General features: G+C 41.2%; 1 protein-coding gene across 8 annotated transcripts in view; it reads right to left on the bottom strand.

The window, feature by feature from the left end:
• The window catches only part of REPS1 (RALBP1 associated Eps domain containing 1), a 73,963-nt gene that overhangs the window by 10,401 nt on the left and 41,679 nt on the right, over positions 1-21,883 (bottom strand). For 5 of the 8 annotated variants that reach the window (XM_075554468.1, XM_075554465.1, XM_075554464.1 and 2 more), the window contains exons 8-12: positions 20,645-20,799; positions 8,758-8,879; positions 6,323-6,403; positions 910-997; positions 244-345 (exon numbers count right to left, since the gene is read on the bottom strand). In XM_075554468.1, coding sequence (XP_075410583.1) covers positions 244-345; positions 910-997; positions 6,323-6,403; positions 8,758-8,879; positions 20,645-20,799 — 548 coding nt within the window. The remainder of the gene's footprint in view (positions 1-243; positions 346-909; positions 998-6,322; positions 6,404-8,757; positions 8,880-20,644; positions 20,800-21,883) is intronic. The other 3 variants (XM_075554469.1, XM_075554471.1, XM_075554470.1) reach the window with 1 other exon arrangement.

The raw sequence follows: 21,883 nt of genomic DNA, 5'->3' as shown, positions 1-21,883 counted from the left end.
CAAGAGGGCCGGCGGGGAAGACCAATGAGTCACAGTTGGCGACAAGGAACGAGAGGGCAACGAAAGGCGGGTGGCCAGGAAGCAGGTTATAGAGGGGGTCAGTGGGGAAAGGGTGGCTAAAGGGGTGGACTCTTGTCTATTGGAGTCCCTAAAACTAGTATTCAATAGCTAGCCACTTGAATTAGGCAGCAGGGTCTAAACCAGACTTCGACTTTAGAAGAAGTAATGATAATATGCACTTACCTACAGTATTTCCAGAAGCAAATTTCACTGATGAATTCATCTTATTTTCTTCTGAAAGGTCAGGCGGTTTCACAAGCAATGGACTGGTGGGGTTATTATGATCTAGAAGAGATTGAACAAATGAAAAGTGCAAGCTATAGATGTGAGCCAACAGGGGCATAAACCTCAGAGCACACGCTCAGGCGCCGCTTAGCCAGCCCCAAGAAGCAGCAAGTGGACGGATACAGGGGATAGAGGACAAAATAAAAATTTTGATTAAAAAGTTATAAACCCATTTTTTAAGAACCTGGCTCCTGCTGTTACAACAAGAAATATGATAATAAAAGACTAACTTTGAAGTTTATACTTTGTTAACTACAGAGATGAAGTATAAAATGGGCAATCTATCATGCTGACGGTAAACAGGAAGTGAATCTACTTTTGAAAGAACTTTACTAAATAGTTACTGTGCTACAAGGGAAAACTTCCACATGTTCAAAGCAAAACACACAATTTCACAGGCAAGACCGAACATCTACAGCTTCGGGGGAGAGGGGGATTTGAACATACTTTAACTGCAAATTGAAAATGGTGTGAACGACTAAGCTAAAAACAGGCAATGAAGAAAGAGACGTGAACTCTGCAGAGTAATTTCTTGGTGTGTCTAGTTACAGCTAGCTCCCTTACCGCTGACTGCTCTTTTCAGTTCCATTTCCTGCATGTGGATTCTGCTCGGAGTCATTCGGATGGGGACCGGGTGAACGATCGCAGTGTCCTAGAGACGAGCAGGATGAAATGCAGAATCGGTGTTACAATTATCACACCAACAGCACCGAACAATAAAAACTAGTAATACTTTCAGAAGTGGTGGATAGACTTTTGTCATTCACACTGAAGGCGGGCAATAATTTTTTTAAAGAAAAAATTCCTAGAATATCTATATTGATATGTATATATATCTAACAACCTTATTTATTTTCTAAAAATACTTTAAAATGTTTAGTTAAAATTCACATGAACAAAACGGTCATGTAAAAATGCAGTTCATGGCAACATTCAAAAGCAAAGAGTGAATTGGTCTGATGAAATTCTGTACACATGAACCTTTGAGATTAGAGTGAACTATTTTATGGGGATCCAATGGTTAAGTAACTCAATTCACTACCATTGAGTCAATGCTGAGTCATGTCAACCCCCTGTGGGTTTCCGAAACTATATATACAGGAGTAGAAAGCCCATCTTTGTCCAACGGAGTGGCTGGTGGTTTCGAACTGCCAACCATTCAGATCACAGCCCAACACATAAACACTGTACCACCAGGGCTCATTTTTATCACCAGCTTGCTCTTTCTTGTTCATGAAAATTTGACATTTTTTCAAATATGACACAAAATGATTAAGGTGCCTATTATATTGCACTCTTCAGGAAGATGCATACTTTACAGATTAGTTCCACTACTTAAACCGATGATCTCAAAATTTACATAAAACTTCTACACAGGGATCCACTTTTAAAAAGAAACCAGCTTCCCAGTTACCACTTGACCATTCTTATAATAACTAAAGACTGCAGCTTTCTAAACGTCTTGTATCAAGTGCAGTGAGGGGTGGGTAGAACAAACTTCCACTGTGTGGGAATAACACCATGGAGTAGCACTACGCACCTGCTAGAGAAAAGCTGTTTTAGAATCCTCTTATTTGATTATCTTCTTGGTTTACTCTCGTAATCCCTCAATCTAAACAGTTCATAACACATTCTACATGGCTCTTTATCTCAAATATATTCACAATAATTTTCTATTCACACACCCCTGAGATTCTGGATACAGTTAATGCATTTATCTAATGAAATTGAACTATGTTTAACTCACAACTCTAAAATCATTCACACAGATGGAGGGAGTGTCAATAAGTTCATGGAAAATTGGGAAGATAACGGAACTTTCCTGCACACCCCCCCCAATACTTATGTATTTTGTTAAATCTGTGTATCTTCTCCCACAACATTTTTGAAGCCCCCCAAACTCACACGAGCAGTTTTAATGTCCTGGAGTCACTGTAAGTCAGGTCGACTCAGCAGTAGTGAGTTTGTTTTTATATATGGCTGGATACCTCACAATATTGAGCTATCACAGGAATATGTTTATAACATACTTAAGATACCCTTTAGATTATATTTATGGTTATAAAACTCATGGCTTTAGGAACTAACTCTATTACGGTGCTAACTCACAACTTTAAAAACAGAAACAATTGTTACGAGAATCAGCCTTTTTCATTATAAGGCAAGACTAAGGTAGAAAGAAGTGAAAAAATCAGGAGATAGAGCAAAGACTGTACAGATGTGCTTTATACAACTGATGTATGTATATGTATGAACTGTGATAAGAGTTGTATGAGCCCCTAATAAAATGTTTTAAAAAAATCAGGAGAAAATAAGTTCTTACTCCAACACAAAGTAAACTAGGAGAGGAAAGCATGAAACACTTATCAGCAGATGCTTTAAGTTTAAATAATCATCCAGTAAGTATTCTATAGCTATAATATATACATTATATGTAGTCAGACTGGCATTAGTTGGCCTTTACATGTATTTCTAGTACAAAGAGACGGAAGCCATAATGATGACTTCAAGAAAATCGTGGCTGTCTCAGCATTTCCTTCTCGGGAGAACAGGCAGGAGAGCATGAGGTCGTCCCCAGCGCACATGGCCCCACTTTACAGAAGCGACATTAGACAGGGAGCCCTGCGGGGCAACTGCGGGGGGAAGTGCTCAGCTGCCGATGTAGGGCCTGGTGGTGAGGAGCCCCTAGCCGCTGTGCAGGCGAAACACCACGGAGATTACAGCCAAGGAAACCTACGGGCAGTTCTTCTGTGTCACGTGGGCACTGGCTCAACCGAACCCACCAGCAGCTTCAGGAACCCATTTGTGATGGAGAGAGCAGTCGCTCAACTTCCAAGTAAAGAACTCAGGGCTGCTGGATGCTCCAGACTAACTCCCTCAAACTCGCACCAACCAAAAGGAACATAAAGCAAAAGGGGAAAAACCCTCCACTGTGCCTGGTATGCTCCACCCACTTTCTGCTGACTACTCAAACCACCCCAAGGGCAAGAAGCCCTCTCCGGAGGAGTCCTTCAGGGAGCCTTTGTCTTCCTTGCCTATTTGGGCATTTGATTGATACAATTTGGCAGTTTGTTGAATCCTGTCCTCTCGGTTCACAGAGCGAATGTCCTCTGCATGCCTTAAAGCCCGTTGTCCTTATCCGTCTGAACCTACTCCCAGGCCTCTGACTTGGTTCAGGTGCTCTCACCATCCCATGCTCGCTGGCCGCCCCACACTACTGTGGGCTCCCTGCTGGGTCTGACAGCCTGCAAGCGGAAGCTCAGAACTTCAGCCTAGCCGACAACCCTCTCCCACCCTGCTTGGTCTCAGCGCTAGTCTAGTCTTTCACCCCACCTCCCACAGCCCATCACCCCCGTGTCCCCTGTCTTACTTAATGCACGGGACTGACTCTACCCAGGATATACCCTCTGCTAACAATGATAAAGTTGGCATTCTTAAATATGGTATAATCTGATGGCTATAAGCTTATTTCTTGTATGGTAGCAAATTTAAATATAAATTTAAGGCTATCAACCAACTTTTGCCAACTCAGACTTTCACTTAAGACCCAGCATACAAATGCAACCTCTTTTGTAAAAATCTTCCTAATACATCAGCCTAAGTTAGTTCCCATTCTTGTGCATAGATATAACTACTACAATTAGTTTATGCTATAATCATCAATGTATAACAGTCAGACAGCAGACTACATGAGACTGTAATCTCAGTTTTGATCTCATATCCGAAGAGACAGTCACAAGCTCCTAGAAAGAAAGGGATAGCTCCAAACGGGGTGCATAGCACGGATTAAGGGATCAGTCTGGAAGTACCCGGCGTTTTGACTCAAGTACACTCCCCAGCAGAAGTAAATTCTATCAGAGGCTATTCACTGATCAAACAGTTCAACAAAAACAATCAAGTGTCTAGAAATAAGATAACCAGAAATCGAGTTCCATCAGTATGCCGGGAGTCGAATAAGCATTCTGGTTTACATCTGGGGTCACAGGTGCCTCGAAGTGAGTCACAGAGCAGTCTGGACTGCGCAGACTTTTACTGTACTGAGCCGTGGCTAATTATTAGAATTTAGAGCTTCCTTGTGAAGTTCCATGAACTGCTTCTGACGTTGTCAAATTCATATTGGAACTATAAACAAGAATACCTCAAAGCTGTATTATTACCTCAAGGTTAAGAAACTCAAAACACCCCAGAGCAAGCAGGGTAGCTGCCCGACTGTAAATTTAAAGGGAGATTACTGGACTCGTGGAGACTCTTTAGATTTAAGTTTGCCACCATTAAAGGCAGATTTTTAGGCATCAGGTTACAACGCATTTTAAGAAGGCCCACTTTAACACATCCAGAATTCTACATTTGAATTGAAAGTGCCAATTATTAGCCATGTTTTATCGTCCTGCTGAGACACAGCACTTTACACGTTAGACCTGATGTACACAAATCTGGATTTTATCTCCAAGTAACACGAACATCACTCCCATGAGGTCAAATACTTCCCTGCACGTCTCAGTAGCCATGAGATCTAGGTTTTACATACAATGTACTTGCCAAGCTTAACAAAGAAGTGGAATAAGGAGTGATTTTTTTTTCTCTATTTCCTAAGGGGGTTAGAGAATAAAACAAAATTTCTTTATTGCTACATTAAATTTCCCTTCCTAATAAAGCAATTTCATTAAGCACTTAAATGAAATGAACTCACGGCCTAACTGGACAAACATGGAGATGAAATTTAAAGGAAGGGTTAACTTCATAGACCCTGCCCCTTCTCAAGAGGCCTTTGTGGGTGCTGGGAAGCAGCAAAGCCCCAGGGGAGACTTTGTCCTCCTTCATTCCCCAGCTCTCCCCGCAACAAGGCTCGGTTCTCCAAGTCAAGCAGCAAGAAAGGAGGAGCAACAGGCTCCCGGATGATGACACAGCCTTTTGCCCCAGATTGCTGATAGACTAGGAACACTTAAGCAGCTTTCATACATCTGTTTGAATTAAGGAAGTGTAACTTACTCTCCATTTCAAACTAACTTTAAAGTTGTAAAAACACCCCACAGAGATATGCTAGCTACACCTACAATCCTCTTTCAAAGCCACTTCTCCGGAACTCCTGTGGAACACACAGTAGGACCACTTCACAGGGAGTCAAGGCAATCTACAACAGGTGGCCTCGTGCCTAGTCTCATTACGTTCCCACTCAACTCCTTCCCACTCTTATTCCCTCACCGCTCACTCCCTCTTTTCTTTTTGGAAGGTGCGTATGAGCATTTGGAAGGTGGTTATTATTAGCATGTCCTTTTTAGAAGGAAAAAAAGCAGAAGAGTGAACAGTTTTTATACAGTGAGAGGGATCGAGGGTGGCATATAAAATTAACTGAGATAGATTTCATCTTAAAATCCAGATGTGAACTTTGTAGCATTTCTCAAAGCAACACAGTGAACCACAGGAAGACAAGACGGAGAGGTTCTTGGCACACTGGGAATCTCTGACCGACAGCCCTGTATTGGTTCTGCTGAATCCAATTCTCTAACAGAACTCAACACACCAGTAAAACTGAAGCCACATTACTTATCAGAATTTTTTTAAATGGCACTGCAAAATATTTACATACATAGTACATATTACATGATGTATACGCATACAAATAAAATAGTATTTATAGATGTATCACTACACCGAAATAAGAAGCACTATATGTTTAGCACAACATACACATAGTTAGCAAATGAAAACAGATTAACCAAGTAAGTCGTCATGCTTTAAACGTCACAACACATGTGCCAGGTATCAAGAGCATAGTTTTCTCTCACAAAAATAACTGGACAATATAAAGAAAGGCAAAAACTGTCCTTTCCACCATTAAGCACACACACGAAATTGAAAAGCCTGCCACCATTTCCCCCTAAGCACTGAATCATGCACAATGGCTAAAAACGATAATGAATGGAAATTTGGGTTAATAAAATTAATTTCAAACAAGCAAGCTAAGTGATTGACTTACAGGATCAGCTGGTGCAATGTTAGAATCAAATTGGGTCAGAGTTTGTGAGCTTGAAGAGCGTTCGCTAAATGTCTCCCACTGCTGAACAGACAGAGGAGAGACGAGTCAGCATGATGAGAAAGATGGAGACAAAGGTCACTGGAGAAGATTTAGCAAAGTAATTCAGAGGTTGCACTGCAAGTTGTGTGCCGCGGGCTGGGCAAACTTTGACATTTCTGTTTCTCCATCAACTGCTATACATAACTCTACGGGGTCTTTGTGTATGCAATTAAGTGAGCAGCTCGGCATTCAAATGGAGAGTAAACCATTTATGGTGGGCTTTACGGGAGGCTGTATACAGTCAAAACTCAAACACAGTTCCGGTCCGGAGTCTCAGCAGCGTCAATGCCCATGTGGGGACATTATGTCAGGGCTTCATCTCGGGTAGAGAGAGCACAATCTTCACCTCCTTCGTTTTAAGTCCACACCTGTGCGCTGATTTGGCAGAAGTACCCAATCTCGAGTAGCGAAGTTTAGGTTAAAAAAAAAAAAGCAAGTCACTGTGACTTGCCAGTGCGACCCCTGAAAGATGAGTCTATTGTGGGCGTGCACATGTGTATACGTATGTTCCAAAACTTACAATAGAATTGAGATTAAAATGCAAAGGATTCTGGAATGAACACACGCCTGAGCTTTCGTCAATCTGTAGCATGTCCACTCCTGCAGTCAGCACTAGACAGGGCCAGGCCAGACCACGAGACAGAACGCCCAGCAGGCACCCCTCCCCATGCTTGGAAAACCAGAGGGCGGCCACAGAGAGCAAACCAAACATCCAGGTGTGCTATATATTGGTGATGCATTGTGGCATGAGATGCTACTTGTCTAAATGAGGCACACAAACAAATATTATACCTCTTAAAGTAGTTGGAGTGATAAGTCAGTATTAATCACAGTAAATTCCATATGTTTTGAAAATCTTAGTAATAGAACAGTGTGGGATTTCTACTTGAGCACTGCGTTCAGATTAAAAATGGATTCTTAAGAGTTATCTGTTGTCTTCTGGGGGGGGAGCTACACATATACAATATATACATAACAAATGTTTACACACAGACAGACCTACTCCATTAACCAAAATCCTCTCTTCATAATTCATATGGAAAGGCATACATTTTTATGCTTCAAAGTTCAACTTACTATCATTTAAAAAAATTATTCAATTTGAGGACCCATGTAGAATTATGAATTAAATGAGCACCTTGTTGAAATGTGTCTACAAATATAACGAATACATTAAAATCCCCCTATAGATCAGCTTTCTAATCACAAGCATTAAACCAGGCAGGCATAACTAAGTAGCTGCTGAGATTGGAATCTGGAAGGGACTTTCATTCCTAGTCTTTCACGATCATGATCACACTTCATTGTATCCAGGATAAACCTGGGCTTCAGAGGTAAGATGTTTCGAAAGGGCTCCTTTTATTTATGAGCGGGCATCAATGGATTGAAAATGTTTATTCTGTTACTCTGATTTGCTTTTCAAAACAACAGTGATACATAAACGTGGGGGAGAAAAGTGATATCAACATAGGCTCTACATTCTTGAAAGCCTCACTCCAAGTCAATTCTATTAAGGCTTAATCTCTCCCTCTAGGAAAATACTTGCATCAGTGGTTTAGACGGAACGGTGATATATTCTGACGTTTGAGAAACAGGTTCATCGCCGATGATTGTCTGCGCTTTGGTCCTGTCACCAAGAAGCAACAGGCAGTCTGAGACTGCGTTCTGTCTTTGGCACACGGTCTGAAAGTAGTGAGGGTGCTCTCTCCTTTGAGAGGAAGGTAGGGAGAGCACAGACACTTAGAACTTTGCTCAAAGGCCCCACTTTTCATGCTGTATCTACAACGGAGTGGAAGATAATCTAGGGCCAGTGCGTCAGCCGCAAAATTCTTTTCCTAAAACTGTGCTTGCTCATATGTGACATGTCCTTAACTGCCTTTATTTCCTAATGGTTTATTCACTCTATTTTCTGTTGAATAAAATGAAATCATAGCTAGGAATGTAGAAACTATTTCACATGGAAAGTATGATAGTGACTTCTCAAATCCCTTCCAAAGCTGATGTTCCAAGTATCACACATCTTGCTATACAAGAAGGAGAAGGCACGTGGTAGTGGATGCAACGGCTGAGCGGGAACTAATTGACTTGTGTTCACATCTTAGCTCCTCTCACTGGCCAGGAGATTATGGTGGTGGTGGTGGTGGGAATCAAACATCAGAGAAGAATAAGCTTTTTGAAAACCTCAAACCAAAATTCCAATTGCTTATCAGTCTTCTCTGATATGCTCTCTAACTGTGCATACTGTGAGAACTACCTGCTGACATCACCCTGTTTGGAACCTACCTCTTACCTTAACAAATGGTACTTTTAATGAGAGGAATGGAAGCTGTGCTAACCTCACTGCTCTGATTCAGCTCTGGCCAGGTCTGGTTCAGCGACGGCATTGACGGAGATTTGCTTGGCGGCGCTTCTGCAGGAGAGCCTGAATAACCTACCTCACCTGGCTGATCTCCAGCATCTGCAATGGAAATAGAGAGACAGCTCTATAAATATTTTATTGTAGTCTAGGAATATTCACTTACCCCAAAGCTAACAGAATTTATGATCTCGTTTCCTTTCTTCACATTCCCATATAAGAATCTTAACAGGTAATAGTTATTCCTGCTAGTTACCGTCTACCTGGAACTACAGCTTTTCTTGAAAGCAGAATATAGTTAGCAATAAATAGGTACCAGTGTTATAAACAACAATAATGAATTGGGCACAAGCTCTGAATTATTTTTTGGTAACAGAAATTAGTGATTCCCAACTGAAGCGTCACCATGCAGATGTCCACATCAGAGACTTGGCATCAGTGATGTCATACACTTGGTTCAAACCTAAGTTTCCCAAACTTATTTGACCCCTGAACCCCTTTGATCAACTAAAATTCCCTTAGCGGAATACATCTGGGAACCACTAACTTGTAGTACTAGGCACATCTCCCTTGTTCTCAAAAGCAGTACACATGGGCAAGGCAGGCAGCAAAAATGAAGGGGCAGTCCTTGGTTGTGGGCAAGAAAGCCAAACCAATGGGCCCACAGGAGACCACACTTTTGTTACCAACCTCATGCTACCTCTAAATGTTTTTCAAGTGATTCTTGAGATACTATATTTCTAATTAAGAGTTAGTTTAAAATATTTCGTAATTTACAATTTAAACAGAAGGCACTTCAATGCTAACTAAATTCTCATTCCCATTTCCCCCAAGTTTTGAATATAACGCCAGTCTTGAAAAGAACATTCATATGGAGTATATGATCTGTTCAGAATACACAGAAAACAATGCATTTCTAATATCTTGTCCCTACCTCACGGTTTGACCGTGGGCAAGATGGACAGAGCAGCACTGGAGTTTCTCTCTGAGAGATTTTGCCATAAGTGCTAGCACTGTGTTTCCAGTTCCTAAAGAGTCAGTCATAACATACTTCCACAGTGCAGAGGCTTGAACCTTTCCGTCTCTTTTCGAGTAAATCCATCAAGCTGAAACCAAACTCGCTGCCACTGAGTTGATTCCGACTCCTACCAACCTGACAGGACACAGGAGCACTGGCCCTGTGGGTTCTGGGACTGTCACTCTCTACAGGAAGAGACACCTTCTTTTCCCCATGGAGCAACTATGGGTTTCAAACCGCTGACCTTGCAGTTAGTAGCCCAATGTGTGCACGTGCAGTATGTAACGAGCTTCTGTGTAACTTGATCATTAAATTCATTCTCTTTAACTGTCATTTTCCTAGAAAACTTAAACCCTAAGGAATGAGTCTTTTGATAAAGTTCTCGAAGCTTCTTACTCTGGTACAACAGGACTCTGAATACATGCTGATGCCCCTTTACCCACCCCGGACACTCTTCTCCAACATTCCACTCTGGCAATTTCTAATTGGCAACCCAGCATTGAACTGTGATTTATTTTTCTACGATCAAGAAGTACTTTTCTTTCTTCCTCAGTCCTGCCCCTTCTCAGTAAAACTGCCAGAAGAGCAGAGAGAATCGACAAGCAATGGAAAGGCGACAGAGGGCGGTTCTGCTGCTGCTGTATGCGTCGAGGCAATTCCGGCTCGTCGCCGTTTCACAGGCAGCAGCACCACACTGCTCAGCCCTGCACCAGCGCCACCACTGTTGCTCTGCTTGCGCTCTTGTTGCAGCCACTCTGCGGATCCACCTGGAGGAGGCTCTTCCCTATTTGCTGACCCTGTACGCCACCAAACAGGGACCGGCCCTCCTGATAAGGATGCCCATCCTTGCTTCCTTTGTTTGTTAGACAAAGGTAGCAATGTTACACTGCAGAAACACACGGCTTCTTAGCACACAGGCCTTGAAGCATGAATGGAAACACCATCTAATGATAAAACAGTAGTAGCCAGTGTCTCTTGGGGCAGGGTTGGGGTGCGCAGGGGAACAAAGATCTAAAAGCACCAATTCCCACAACAAGCAAGTGATTAAGAAGTGAACAACATTTTGGAAGCTATGGTAAATGAAGACGTGTGTCATCTCCTTCAAAGCAGGTGAGGGTTGAAGGAAACTTAATATATTAACGAAGAATTCACTACAGGACAATACATTTTCCAAATAATCTATTTAAATGCAGACTAAACCACTCACTTTAAATGCCATCCCAAGGCGACCTGGAGCTCTGCCTTGACTTTTAAGACTCGCGTTTTCATGAAATCTCTTTGGCAAACATGGGGACCAGCGGCTCTCCACCCCCAACCACTGGACAACTGTGATTCTCAGCTCTTCTCGGACCCATGCGGAAAGACACAGATCCCAGCCTCCAGAGGCTCAGAACTAATGCTATTGTCTCCAAATAAGTACACTTTACAATGATTCCAATCTGGATATTTCCCTAGAGCACCGATTCTTAAACTGTGGATCACAGGCCACTCATTGAAGAGGTCTGAAAGATCAACATTATTTTTTACCACATAATAATCCTTCTTCCCTGGGAAGACTGCTACACTGATGGTAGAAAAAAATCAAGCTAATTAGAAGCGAAATCAAGACAGTGGCACAATATATTTTTTTTAGTGGCACAATATTTATAGTACTCAGTGCACCCTGCAATACCACACATAAATAAAATGGTTAAAAAAAACAACCCCCCTGACACCACACATCATAAACGCACCCCCCCCAGACAATGTCAGTTTCACTGAAGCATGTCATGATGAAATAGTACACCTGTTCAAGGTCAACCTTAAACACCCATCTTTTTAATTTTCTGTGTGACAAAATGGGGTCTACAAAGCACTTCTGCACAAGAAAGTACAGTGTTTTTCTCCAGGAAAGTAATTGTGTGGTTGAGCTGTCAGCTGAGCAGGCTTTTTCTTCTTCTTCACAGAACAACAATTTTTGAAAAACCAAACCAAACCAACAACAACTGAAATGCTATGATTTATTCAGACTCGGGTACTAGGAAAGGCCTGCCTCAAAAACGAAGAGAGCATACTTTCCACCCTAAGCAAACAACCGCTGGTGCTTGTTAATAATGACAAAGTTCGGCTTTCCAGTGAAAATTAGAATTAAGGAAAGTATACACACATGACCACGGGCTTCCCAACTCCTTAGAGACATTTCTGACAAGGTCGATTGTCATAGTAACAAATTTGCTTTTTATTTTCGAATGAAATATATCAGTAATTCAAAGCCCTGTATAACTCAATGAAGTGTTATTTTCAAATAACAATGTATGGTTTCACATTATGCACTGGTCAGCGATGCATTCACAGCACAAGGTCGTCCAGGGGATTTAATGTAATCATACGAAACAGTCAGCTCCATCGTGGAAAATGCCCATTAAGAAAATACTTTTCAATTCTGCTGAAACAAAATGGAAACAGCTATACAACAGTCCTCCCTTTCACACTGTGTGACGACATTTTCTTCATGTCCTTCGGGGATCAGCAGATTCTTTCCACGGAGGGCCAGCCAAGAAATCTTTGGGCCTTAACGAGATACATGAAAGCTACTGTCGTTTGGTGCTATTGGGCCAGGCCCAACAACAGGGACCCTACAGGACAGAGCAGAACTGCCCCTGGGGCTTCCACGGCTGTCTTGATGGGAGCAAGCAGTTCACCAACCTCGGTTAGCAGGGCGCCTTTGTGAGAAAGGAGCGGGGTAATTTGTAAGTGAGTGCGTGTGGCTGAGCACCTGGAAACGGAACTCTAGTTTTTATGTATTTTCACATGTCATCGAATATTCCTTTTTCCTGATTAAAAAGAAAAACAATCTTCCAAGCTGTACAAAAACTGGCAGCAAACTAGAATTTCATCTGCAAGCAGTTTCCCAATCCCTGACAGGCTTCAAACAAAATAACTTATCTAACAGTGAATGCAAAAGCAGATATGGGATCTAAATGCCTCCTTCCCTCAATCCTGAGTCACAAAAATGTAACAACAATGCCATTATTTTCCTTAATATTTTATTTTGGAGAAGGCAGCTATCTCCTTAAATATTTACGTTAATTTGAGGGGCTTTATTATAATTTTCAAATTAAGTGATAAACATCTAAAAAATGTACCAGTTTTCCTTTGTAATTGGTTAATTCTGGAGAGAAATTCATATGTAAGTATATTGTGGTCCTCAGTAATTACCGTATGTACTCGTGTATAAGCCGTGTATTTCAGCACAAAGAATGTGCTGAAAAACTGGGGTTCGGCTTACACACGGGTCAGTGGTACCCCAGCGAGGTGTAATATCTCGCTGCCTCCCCAATGGGATGAGCGCCCATTATCTCGCAGGTGATTGCCATTTCTCCGTTGTTCATTCAAAGCCCCGCTGACACTGCAGGGCTTTGAATGTTTGCTTACTCACATCTAACCAATCAGAGCCATCCTATGACGTATATCTTTGAATAAGCCTTTTAAAGACCTTGTGTGAGGGATGTGGCATGAATGGATGTCATCTGGTCAAGCCCGACTAACAAAAGGAGGAAATCTCATGAAGCCTGACATAAAGTGGGGTAGAGATGCATGGGAAGACATTCCAGAAGACATGGGGTGACGTGCCTTCCAGAAATGTAGTATTAGTAATGCTATGGATGGCAGTGAAGACTGCGCTTTGTATGAAAATGACAGCAGTGATGGTGATGACGGCGATCTCAGCGAGGACAGCGTCTATGATGACCCCACACCAGCTGAAGCTCTGCATTGGGATATGGATGATGAAGAATCCAGTTTTGAAGGATTTTAACTCTTTACATTTTAGCTTGGTTGCTGATTGAAGTCAGGGAATAGTACTTTTAAGGTATCATTGTTGATACCTTATTATTTTTGTTGAATCAATTTTCCACTTACTGTGCTGGTTTACTAATGTCAAATGACTTTTTGTCTAAATTTATTCAGAAATACAAATATTATTCTTATAAGAAAAATATTTTAAGTAAAGGTTTGGATCAATTAAAAAATTCAGGTAAGCTACTTTAGTTAGTTTATTGTGCCAACCTGGCCGATAAACACATGTGGGATTAATTGAAAGGCGGAGGGATAAATGGCTCAGTGAGCCTCCACTTTCTAGTTCTAGGGTCTCTTGCTTTGTGATGGTCCCACCAGGGTGCAGCTGCCTTAGCAGTTCCCTGCTTCAGCTTGCAAGGCTGACTTCCTGCAAGACATCCCCAAGGAGAAAGACACATGGACCTACCCCGATGCAGCCCTGGGTGCTGGAGCAGCCGTGTGGAGAAGACCACTGCCAACACTGAGAGGCTTACATGTTCACTGACTCGGCTTTCCTCCTGCAGTCGGTGTCACTGTGGCGTGTGTTTTGTGAGATGGAGGACTTTGTGGGCATATGGGAGGACATACCCGACATGTGGGTCAATGATGGACTGTGGGCTCGGGCAGCACTGGGTTGGGATGTTTTCTTGAGGTGCACTTAACCTTCTTATAGAAAACTCTCTCTTTTTTCTGTGAATTTGTTTCTCTAAAGTACCCATACATATAAGAAAATTTTAAATAAAGGTTTGGATCAATTAAAAAAATTCAGGTAAACTACTGAAGAGACAGAGATGAGCAACACATATAAAGACAACAATTAAAGATAAGCTTGTATTGTTTCCAAAATTAATTTTAATTCCCACTAACACTCCACACAAATGCAAACCTTCTCAGTAAGCACACGGTAAGAGGGCCCAAGGTAGAACCAAATAGTTTAAATGAAAGCCCCAGGTTTATTAAAGAAATATGAATGCAAAAATGCCCTATCAGATTTAAACAGATGCAAATAGTTATGAAACATTTACTAAAACTCTAATTAAATGAAACAAGGGTTTTATTTTTAATAGTGTTCATTTTTGTCTTGTTTTGTATAACTCATTTGATTTATGAGTCAGAACTGATTGGACAGCACTTAACAATGATAATAATACTACCAAAACTCTACACATAGAATATTCCTAATATGCAAATAGCGCATAAAGATAAAAGACTATATAAAGCTAATCTACTTAAAATAAAAATGAAAAATTCATAAAGAAAAAACAGACAAATAATATATTGGGTGCTTTGTCCTAAATCTTACAAAGAAAAATTTGAAAATTGGTCTCTAAAACCCCCCAAAACTGTTTTGAGGTGTAATTTGGTGGCAAAATTAATGAGTATTCATTTATATCAGTGGTTCTCAAGTTTCTTCATGCCATGATCCTTTAATACAGTTAGTTCCTCATGTTGTGGTGACCCTCAACCATAAAATTATTTTCATTGCCACTTCATAACTATAATTTTGATGCTGTTATGAATTGTCATGTAAATATCTGATCTGCAGGATGTACTTTCATTGTTACAAATGGAACATATTAAAGCATAGTGATTCATCACAAAAACATTATGCAATTACATATTGTGAAATATTTATTTCTAATGACAAATAAATGAAATTTTGTCTTGAAGCATGATGTAGCCTGGGTAACAGTCACGCCAGGTACTCATAGGTGGGTATATGTGCGTGTGGGCAGACCCGCCTGGAGACAGATAGAGGAGCAGTGTCTCACGGTGTCTCGGTTCCTAAGACCATCGGAAATAGGGGTTTCCCGATGATCGTAGGTGACTCCCAGGCTGAGAACGGCTGATTGATGTGGTGAGCACTTGCGGGGCGGCCCCAGCTCAAGAGAGCGCTGTGCAGGACAAGAGCCCATGCCACGAGCTCCTGTCTGGTAGAAAGGCAGACGCATGCACCCTTCACTTCACTGGTTAATAGGACTGCCAGAGGGAAAAAGGTCAAGTCAGTAATAGTAACTGAGGGTATCATGATTTCCCAAGGATTCTTACAGACCAGTTTTTCAAAGCCCTCCATTGTATCATGACACCTGTAGAGCTTTTCACCTCAAATGACGTGACAATGTCTGTCACGTCATTTGAGCTGCTCTCATTACCTTGACCAATTCCATTACAGGGTGCATCTCTGTCAATATTTGCAATTGCATTCCGTAATTCAGTTGTACTGGTCTGTCAACTACTATACTCCACAATCCGAAAGACAGGATGCTAGTGTTAAGAATGTATCCATGTGTATGTGTTTGTGGAAGGGTGGGTGGGGCAGGAGGATGAGGGTCAATTTCTCAAGCTAATGGAGAATATTAGTATATATTTTTATTTTTTTCTACTCCAACTAACAATACCTGAATATTGAATTTGAAAACGAAGATTCTGGGTAGTTTGTACAAAACACAAATATAAAGGTATAAGCATGATATGGGCCGTATAATATATTACAGGTTAATTCAGGTAGCAGTCCAAAAATCTACCAACAGAGAAAACAGTAAATTAAGGCAGATCCACAGCGTGGAATGCCTTTTACTATAAAGAACACGATAGGCTCTATGTGCAATGAAGTGCCAATATGCTCTTAAAAATTATTACAGTAAATACATTTTTAAAATTTGCTGTTTTAACAGCTGTTAAGTGTGCAGTGACATTAATTACATTATGTTGTGCACTCTTCACCACTACCAAACAATTCACTATTGTTTCTGAAGAAAGAAAAAAAGCAAGGGCGTTTTATAGAGTCTGAGTGCACAAGTATAAAAGCAATGGTGTGAGTGTGTGCACAGGCTTTTATAGGCTAACCTTCCTGATGAACACAAGATAAACTCTTCCTAATGATGAACCCTCGGGAATGAGACCGGGGGTACCTGGATTTTCCTTTTCCGATCTTTCTGTACAATGAACTCCACCAGGAACACGTGCTGGTCTCTATCAGTGGGGCTGGGGTGGGGTCAAAGGGACAACAGCTGTTCCTTAGACTCCAAAAGACTTGGAAAAGGGGTGCCGAGTAGCAGGCTAGGACATGGACATTTAGTAAACTGGTCATGAAAAGTCGCACCAGCCTCCCCTTCCTTGATTTTTAGAGCTTTCACACTGAAAGCCGTGTCTAGAAGATTAGAGAGATGTACTGCACCACAGACACACCTTGTCCACAAGAGTGACACATTTCTCCACAGTTCCTGAGCACATCAGTGATTAGACGGGAGCACATGCCGTACCTTCTCTGAGGAACAAGTGAGCAGAGGGGTGTGAAGATAGCAAAAAGTGAAAACCACTGGCTCAAGACCTAGCCACTTCAAAATGGTGACCACCGACTTACATCCTTACTCTGCCAGGTTCTGGGAGACAGTGAACAAAGCCAACCCAGTTACTGGCCTCCGAAGAGGCTCTAGTCTCATTTGAAGAAGTATTTGTCAAAAACTCAGAAAAGCATATGTAAGATTATAAGGGTGCTTAGAATAAAAAGATAAGAGTCTATAAGGTCTCATCATACTCATGTCTGTCCTCCAAGGCACAGTCATGCAGTCAACTAACAAGTCACCTCAATACTTTATTTTTTAAAGAAGATAACCATTCATATAAGATGAAATCTCATTCATCCAATCACTTCTGCAGGATTTGGTATACTTGTTATTAAAACAGTGAAAACCAATTTCCCCTGTTTACTGACTTCCGCTGCCCAATTCAGAACTGATTTATCTATTAAGTAGTTTAGTTCAGGTGAGTACTCTACTTAGGATGGTTGGTTGTTATAGTTTAAATGCTATTTAATCTTGTCAATCTGTTGCAGTGATTTTAGGAAAAAGCCCATCTACCCCAGCTATGTCTCTAAGTCTAAAGAGAGCTTCGGTTGTTCTTCTATGCAATTATAATTCAAGCCACCACCGTCACACCCGTCCCACCTATGCATGTGGGAGGTACTCAGAGTGATGATACACAACCGCTGGGGCTAATATTTCAGTTTATCCCAGCAACCACATACCTATCACAGGCAAAAGACTGTATTTTCAAAAATGGAAGTATATTGAAAGTGGTGCTTGCTTTGCTTTAATTTACATTAATTCATATTCATTCAACACATATTTACTAAGCAACTTAACTACATGCCTGGAAAGTTCTGACATTACAATTATATGATGCATTTTCCTTAATCCTTTTTCTTCCTACAAGGCGCCGAGTTTGGTGCTCAAAGGGAAAGAAAGAAGAGGGGTGAGACAAGTTGTGTGCCATAATAAATAGCACACACAGGACGCTGAGAGCAGAGGACGGAGAAACCCTGTCTGCTGGCAAGTTGGACGGGTCCCGGAGTGAAGATAACGTTTCAGTGAGTCAAGCAGCTGTCTACGCATCTCCCTTCAGTGTGAGCTCTACAATCACAGCTCACTTATCCAGATTTGCATGGGCACTATTCGATAACCACTGCCTCATAAGACGATCTTACAGTCAAAGGTGTGGCATAAGCACGTTAGGTTTATGATAGAAGAAAAAGGTGCGTTACTATAGTGTCCCTCCAATCACAACGGATAGATCTCTCAAACCCACTGTTGGGACTAGGCAAAGCAGATTTGAATAGAACACTGTGTGGTTAAAATGTTTGTAATAAACTTGGTCAGAAAACCATGTCATATGTTTGCGAGGGAAAAACTACTGGGTCTGGAGTAACTTTAACCTCACAGTGAGAGTGATTGTGCACAGATATAAGCAGGAAATAAATCAGAGTCTCTCTATGAAAAACAGCTCTAACAGGACACGTCTAGACCAAAAAGGCAAATGCCCAAGAAATAATTCTTTCAGCAACAACAGCCGTACAATCCAGGCAGTAGATAGTTACAGAGAAACACATTTTCATTACAACAAACAAACACACAGAAAACCCACCAACTACATATAAAAGCCAAACATGCTGATCTGAACACAGCAAATGACAAAATCTGACAAACTTCTCCACCATGACATAGAGCAGAGTAAGGTCCATTTAGATTATTTTCCTGTATTATTATGCTATCAGCATTCAAAGATTTAACATCATACAAGAATGTTAGATACAACTCCCAAATTTTAGATACATGCTAAAGGAAGTTTGAAGCTACTACAGTCTCTTCTTTTTTAGTTATCAAATCCATGAAATTGAATCCCGCCCCCCTTTCTTACATAGGTAAACGAAGCAAAATAGCCTACTAAGGGTGATTAAATTTCAGATCGAGCTAGAGGCTAAATAAAGCTTAACAGTTATTAGAAATGAGCAGTTATAGGAAAATATTCTTGAAAAATTAAAATCAGTATTAAAGTTTAAAGATCAACATAAATGGTAAATTTCAAACATCAGTGTGTAACCCAGGCTTTCTATACAAACAGCATCTAACCCACATTTCGGGTGGAGAAACAAGAGAAAGATGGTTAGAACTCTATCCAAGGTTACAGAAGGTATTAGCAAAACCCAAACTTACATTCTTGAAACCAAAAAGATGTCTGTAAAAGTCCAACAATAAAGCTAGCCCATATGCATTTCTGGGTTAAAGGAAGATTGATAGACAAGTGCACTTTTCAGAGACAAATTCTACTTTATCTTTCCCTTTAAAGGCATAAAATTCCAACGTATGAGTTCAGAGATGTATCCTAGGCACCATATAAACAACAAAAATGTGCCCCAATTCAAAAGAATTTGGAGGCTTCCCACATCCGTGCAGTGGTACAGTCTCTGAAACCCACCGGGCAGTTCTACTTTGCCCTGGAGCGCGCTATGCATCAGGAATGACTCAATGACAGTGACTCTGAAAGCAATAATTTGGTTTTAATTAAGCTTATTAAGAATTTAGATTGCCTTTGTTCAAGCAAAACTTAAGAATTTTTATCTTTTATATTCTTTTCAAAGAAACCAAAAAACCAAAACCAAATCCACTACTACCAAGTAGATGATCTCCTTCAAAAAACTCTGTTGCGACAGAGTCGAATCAGTTCACAGTGACCCTAGGTAGTAGGCTTCAGAGGCCGTACGCTTGTACGGGAGCAGACTGCCTCTTCTGTCTGCCATGATCGGCTGGTTGCAGGTAGCAGTCCAACTCTTAGGTGGCAGCTCTCAGAGCTCTGGGTAAATATCAACATTTACCAAAGCACCTATCATAAGGGTTCAGTTATCCTACAGGTGTGAGCCTGGCTTTTCAAAGAAGAATTCTTGTAGACTTCAAATGTCTAATGCTACCCATTTCTTTACCTTCAACAAATTAAGATGAAATGCAGTTACCTTCAACAAAATAAGGCATTTACCACCAGCAAATTAAGATGCATGAAAATGGTAACGCGCATATAATGAGAACAATGACAGGGCCCCAAGATAGCAGCAGCCCTGGTGGTGCAGCGCTCGAGTGCTCAGCAGCTAGTCAAAGGTTAGCAAACTGGATACAATTTCGTCTCTTTAGGGATCTCAGATGTGGCCGTCTGTTTCTGTGAGGACTACAGGCTTGGAAACCGAGGGGGTGGGGGGGCAGGTCTACTCTGTCCTAGAAAGTCGCTCTGAGTTGGAATTAACTCAACCACAATGAAATTTTAAGATAGGAAGACTTGAAATGCTCTCCAATCTCAGCAAGTCACCCCAAGTTAAAGGTGAAATAAATAAAACGTACTGCCATCGAACTGATTCCAACTCCTAACAAATGTATAGGAGAGGGAGGAACTGCCCCTGGGGGTGTCCTGGACTGTCAATCTTCATGGGAGAACAGTTGCTTCTTTCTCCCCTGCAGAAAGTTCCCAGCTGTTACCTTGAGATTAGCAGCCCACCTTGTAACCCTCTACACCACCAATGGTGACACAGTGGCATATCTGTTATCTCTAGCTTTAGATGCTAATAAAACAAATCATACATCCAGAATAAGTGTGTACATCTTATTCTGACAGCCAATCAATGTGCTCCTGATGGAACATGATTCTGCTTTCAGAATTAAGCACCATGCTTATTTAGACAAAACAAGCTTTCTTCAGCTCTGAATCTTACCTGTGGAATCTTCCAAATCAATCAGTTTGGGCATTAAGCTTTCAGGTAGTTTTTCAGGTAAGTCATAGCCATTCTTCCTAGCAACGACCAGATGAAAAGCAGCACAGAACTCATCCAGTGTCAGGGCCCCATCCTTATCAAAGTCGGAGAGCTCCCTAGAAGACAAATGTACTATGAATAGGATCAAATCCCACTCTGCGCCCCCTTAGTTCTCAAATTGAAGAAACCTTTCCCAGAGAAAGCACCCCAAAATACATAAATAAAATAATTATCACTTTAAAAGTCCCATAGATATAAAAAATGTGTACTTGTGGGAGGGGGAAGGAAAAAGGTAACTGTAGAATTGAGGTGGTGGGGACAGGGAATTGATTCATGGTAGTATTTATTAATCTCTTCTGTAGGTTTCAAAGTCTCATAAAAAAATATCAACAAAAAACTAATTGCCCACTGAGGTGGGCAAAGGACCTGAAGAGAAGTTTCACAAGGGCAGAAATCCGAATGGCCAATAAACATGAGAAAATGTTCCCGATCATTAGCCATAAGAGAAATGCAAATTAAAACTATGAGATACCACCTAAGACCCTCAAGGACAGCCCAATTAAAAATATCAGAAAGTGACAAGTGTTGTGGGGAGATAGGGGCTGTGGGGAAATAAGAACTCTCGTCCACTACTGGTGGACCTGTAGGTATGTACAGCCACTATGGAAATCAATTTGGTGATTTCTGAAACAGATGGAAATTGAGCTACCATACAACCCAGCAATCCCCCTACTAGGCATATACCCCAAAGAGGCTAGAAACAAACCATGGCCAGACATCTGTGCTCCAATGTTCACAGCAGCACAGTTCACAATTGCACGAATTTGGAAACAACCCACATTTCTATCAACAGACGAATGGATTAAAGAACAATGGTACATTCATAACAATGAAGTGTACTACACATTGCTAAAAAGCAGTGAACACATCACTAGAAAGCAGGGAACGCATGAAGCATATCGCCACATGGGAAGAACTGGAGGAAACTATGCTAAGTGAAGTAAGCCAAGCACAAAAGGACAAGTGCAACAAGCCCACTGAGGAAAGTTCTAAAAAAATGCAAAAGGGACATAGGGAAAAAGCTACTGTCTACAAACATTCCTGAGGTGAGGTCAAAGTAGTATGGCAGGGACCAGACCAGACCAAATCCAGGGATACATATGGTAGCTAACTAAAAAGGTGGGGGGAAAAAGAAGAAAT

This window comes from Tenrec ecaudatus, chromosome 7 (assembly GCF_050624435.1).
Source record: "Tenrec ecaudatus isolate mTenEca1 chromosome 7, mTenEca1.hap1, whole genome shotgun sequence".
Taxonomy (NCBI): Eukaryota; Metazoa; Chordata; class Mammalia; order Afrosoricida; family Tenrecidae; genus Tenrec; species Tenrec ecaudatus.
Note: the sequence above shows the minus strand (reverse complement) of the source record. Positions and strands in the feature narration are given on the sequence as shown.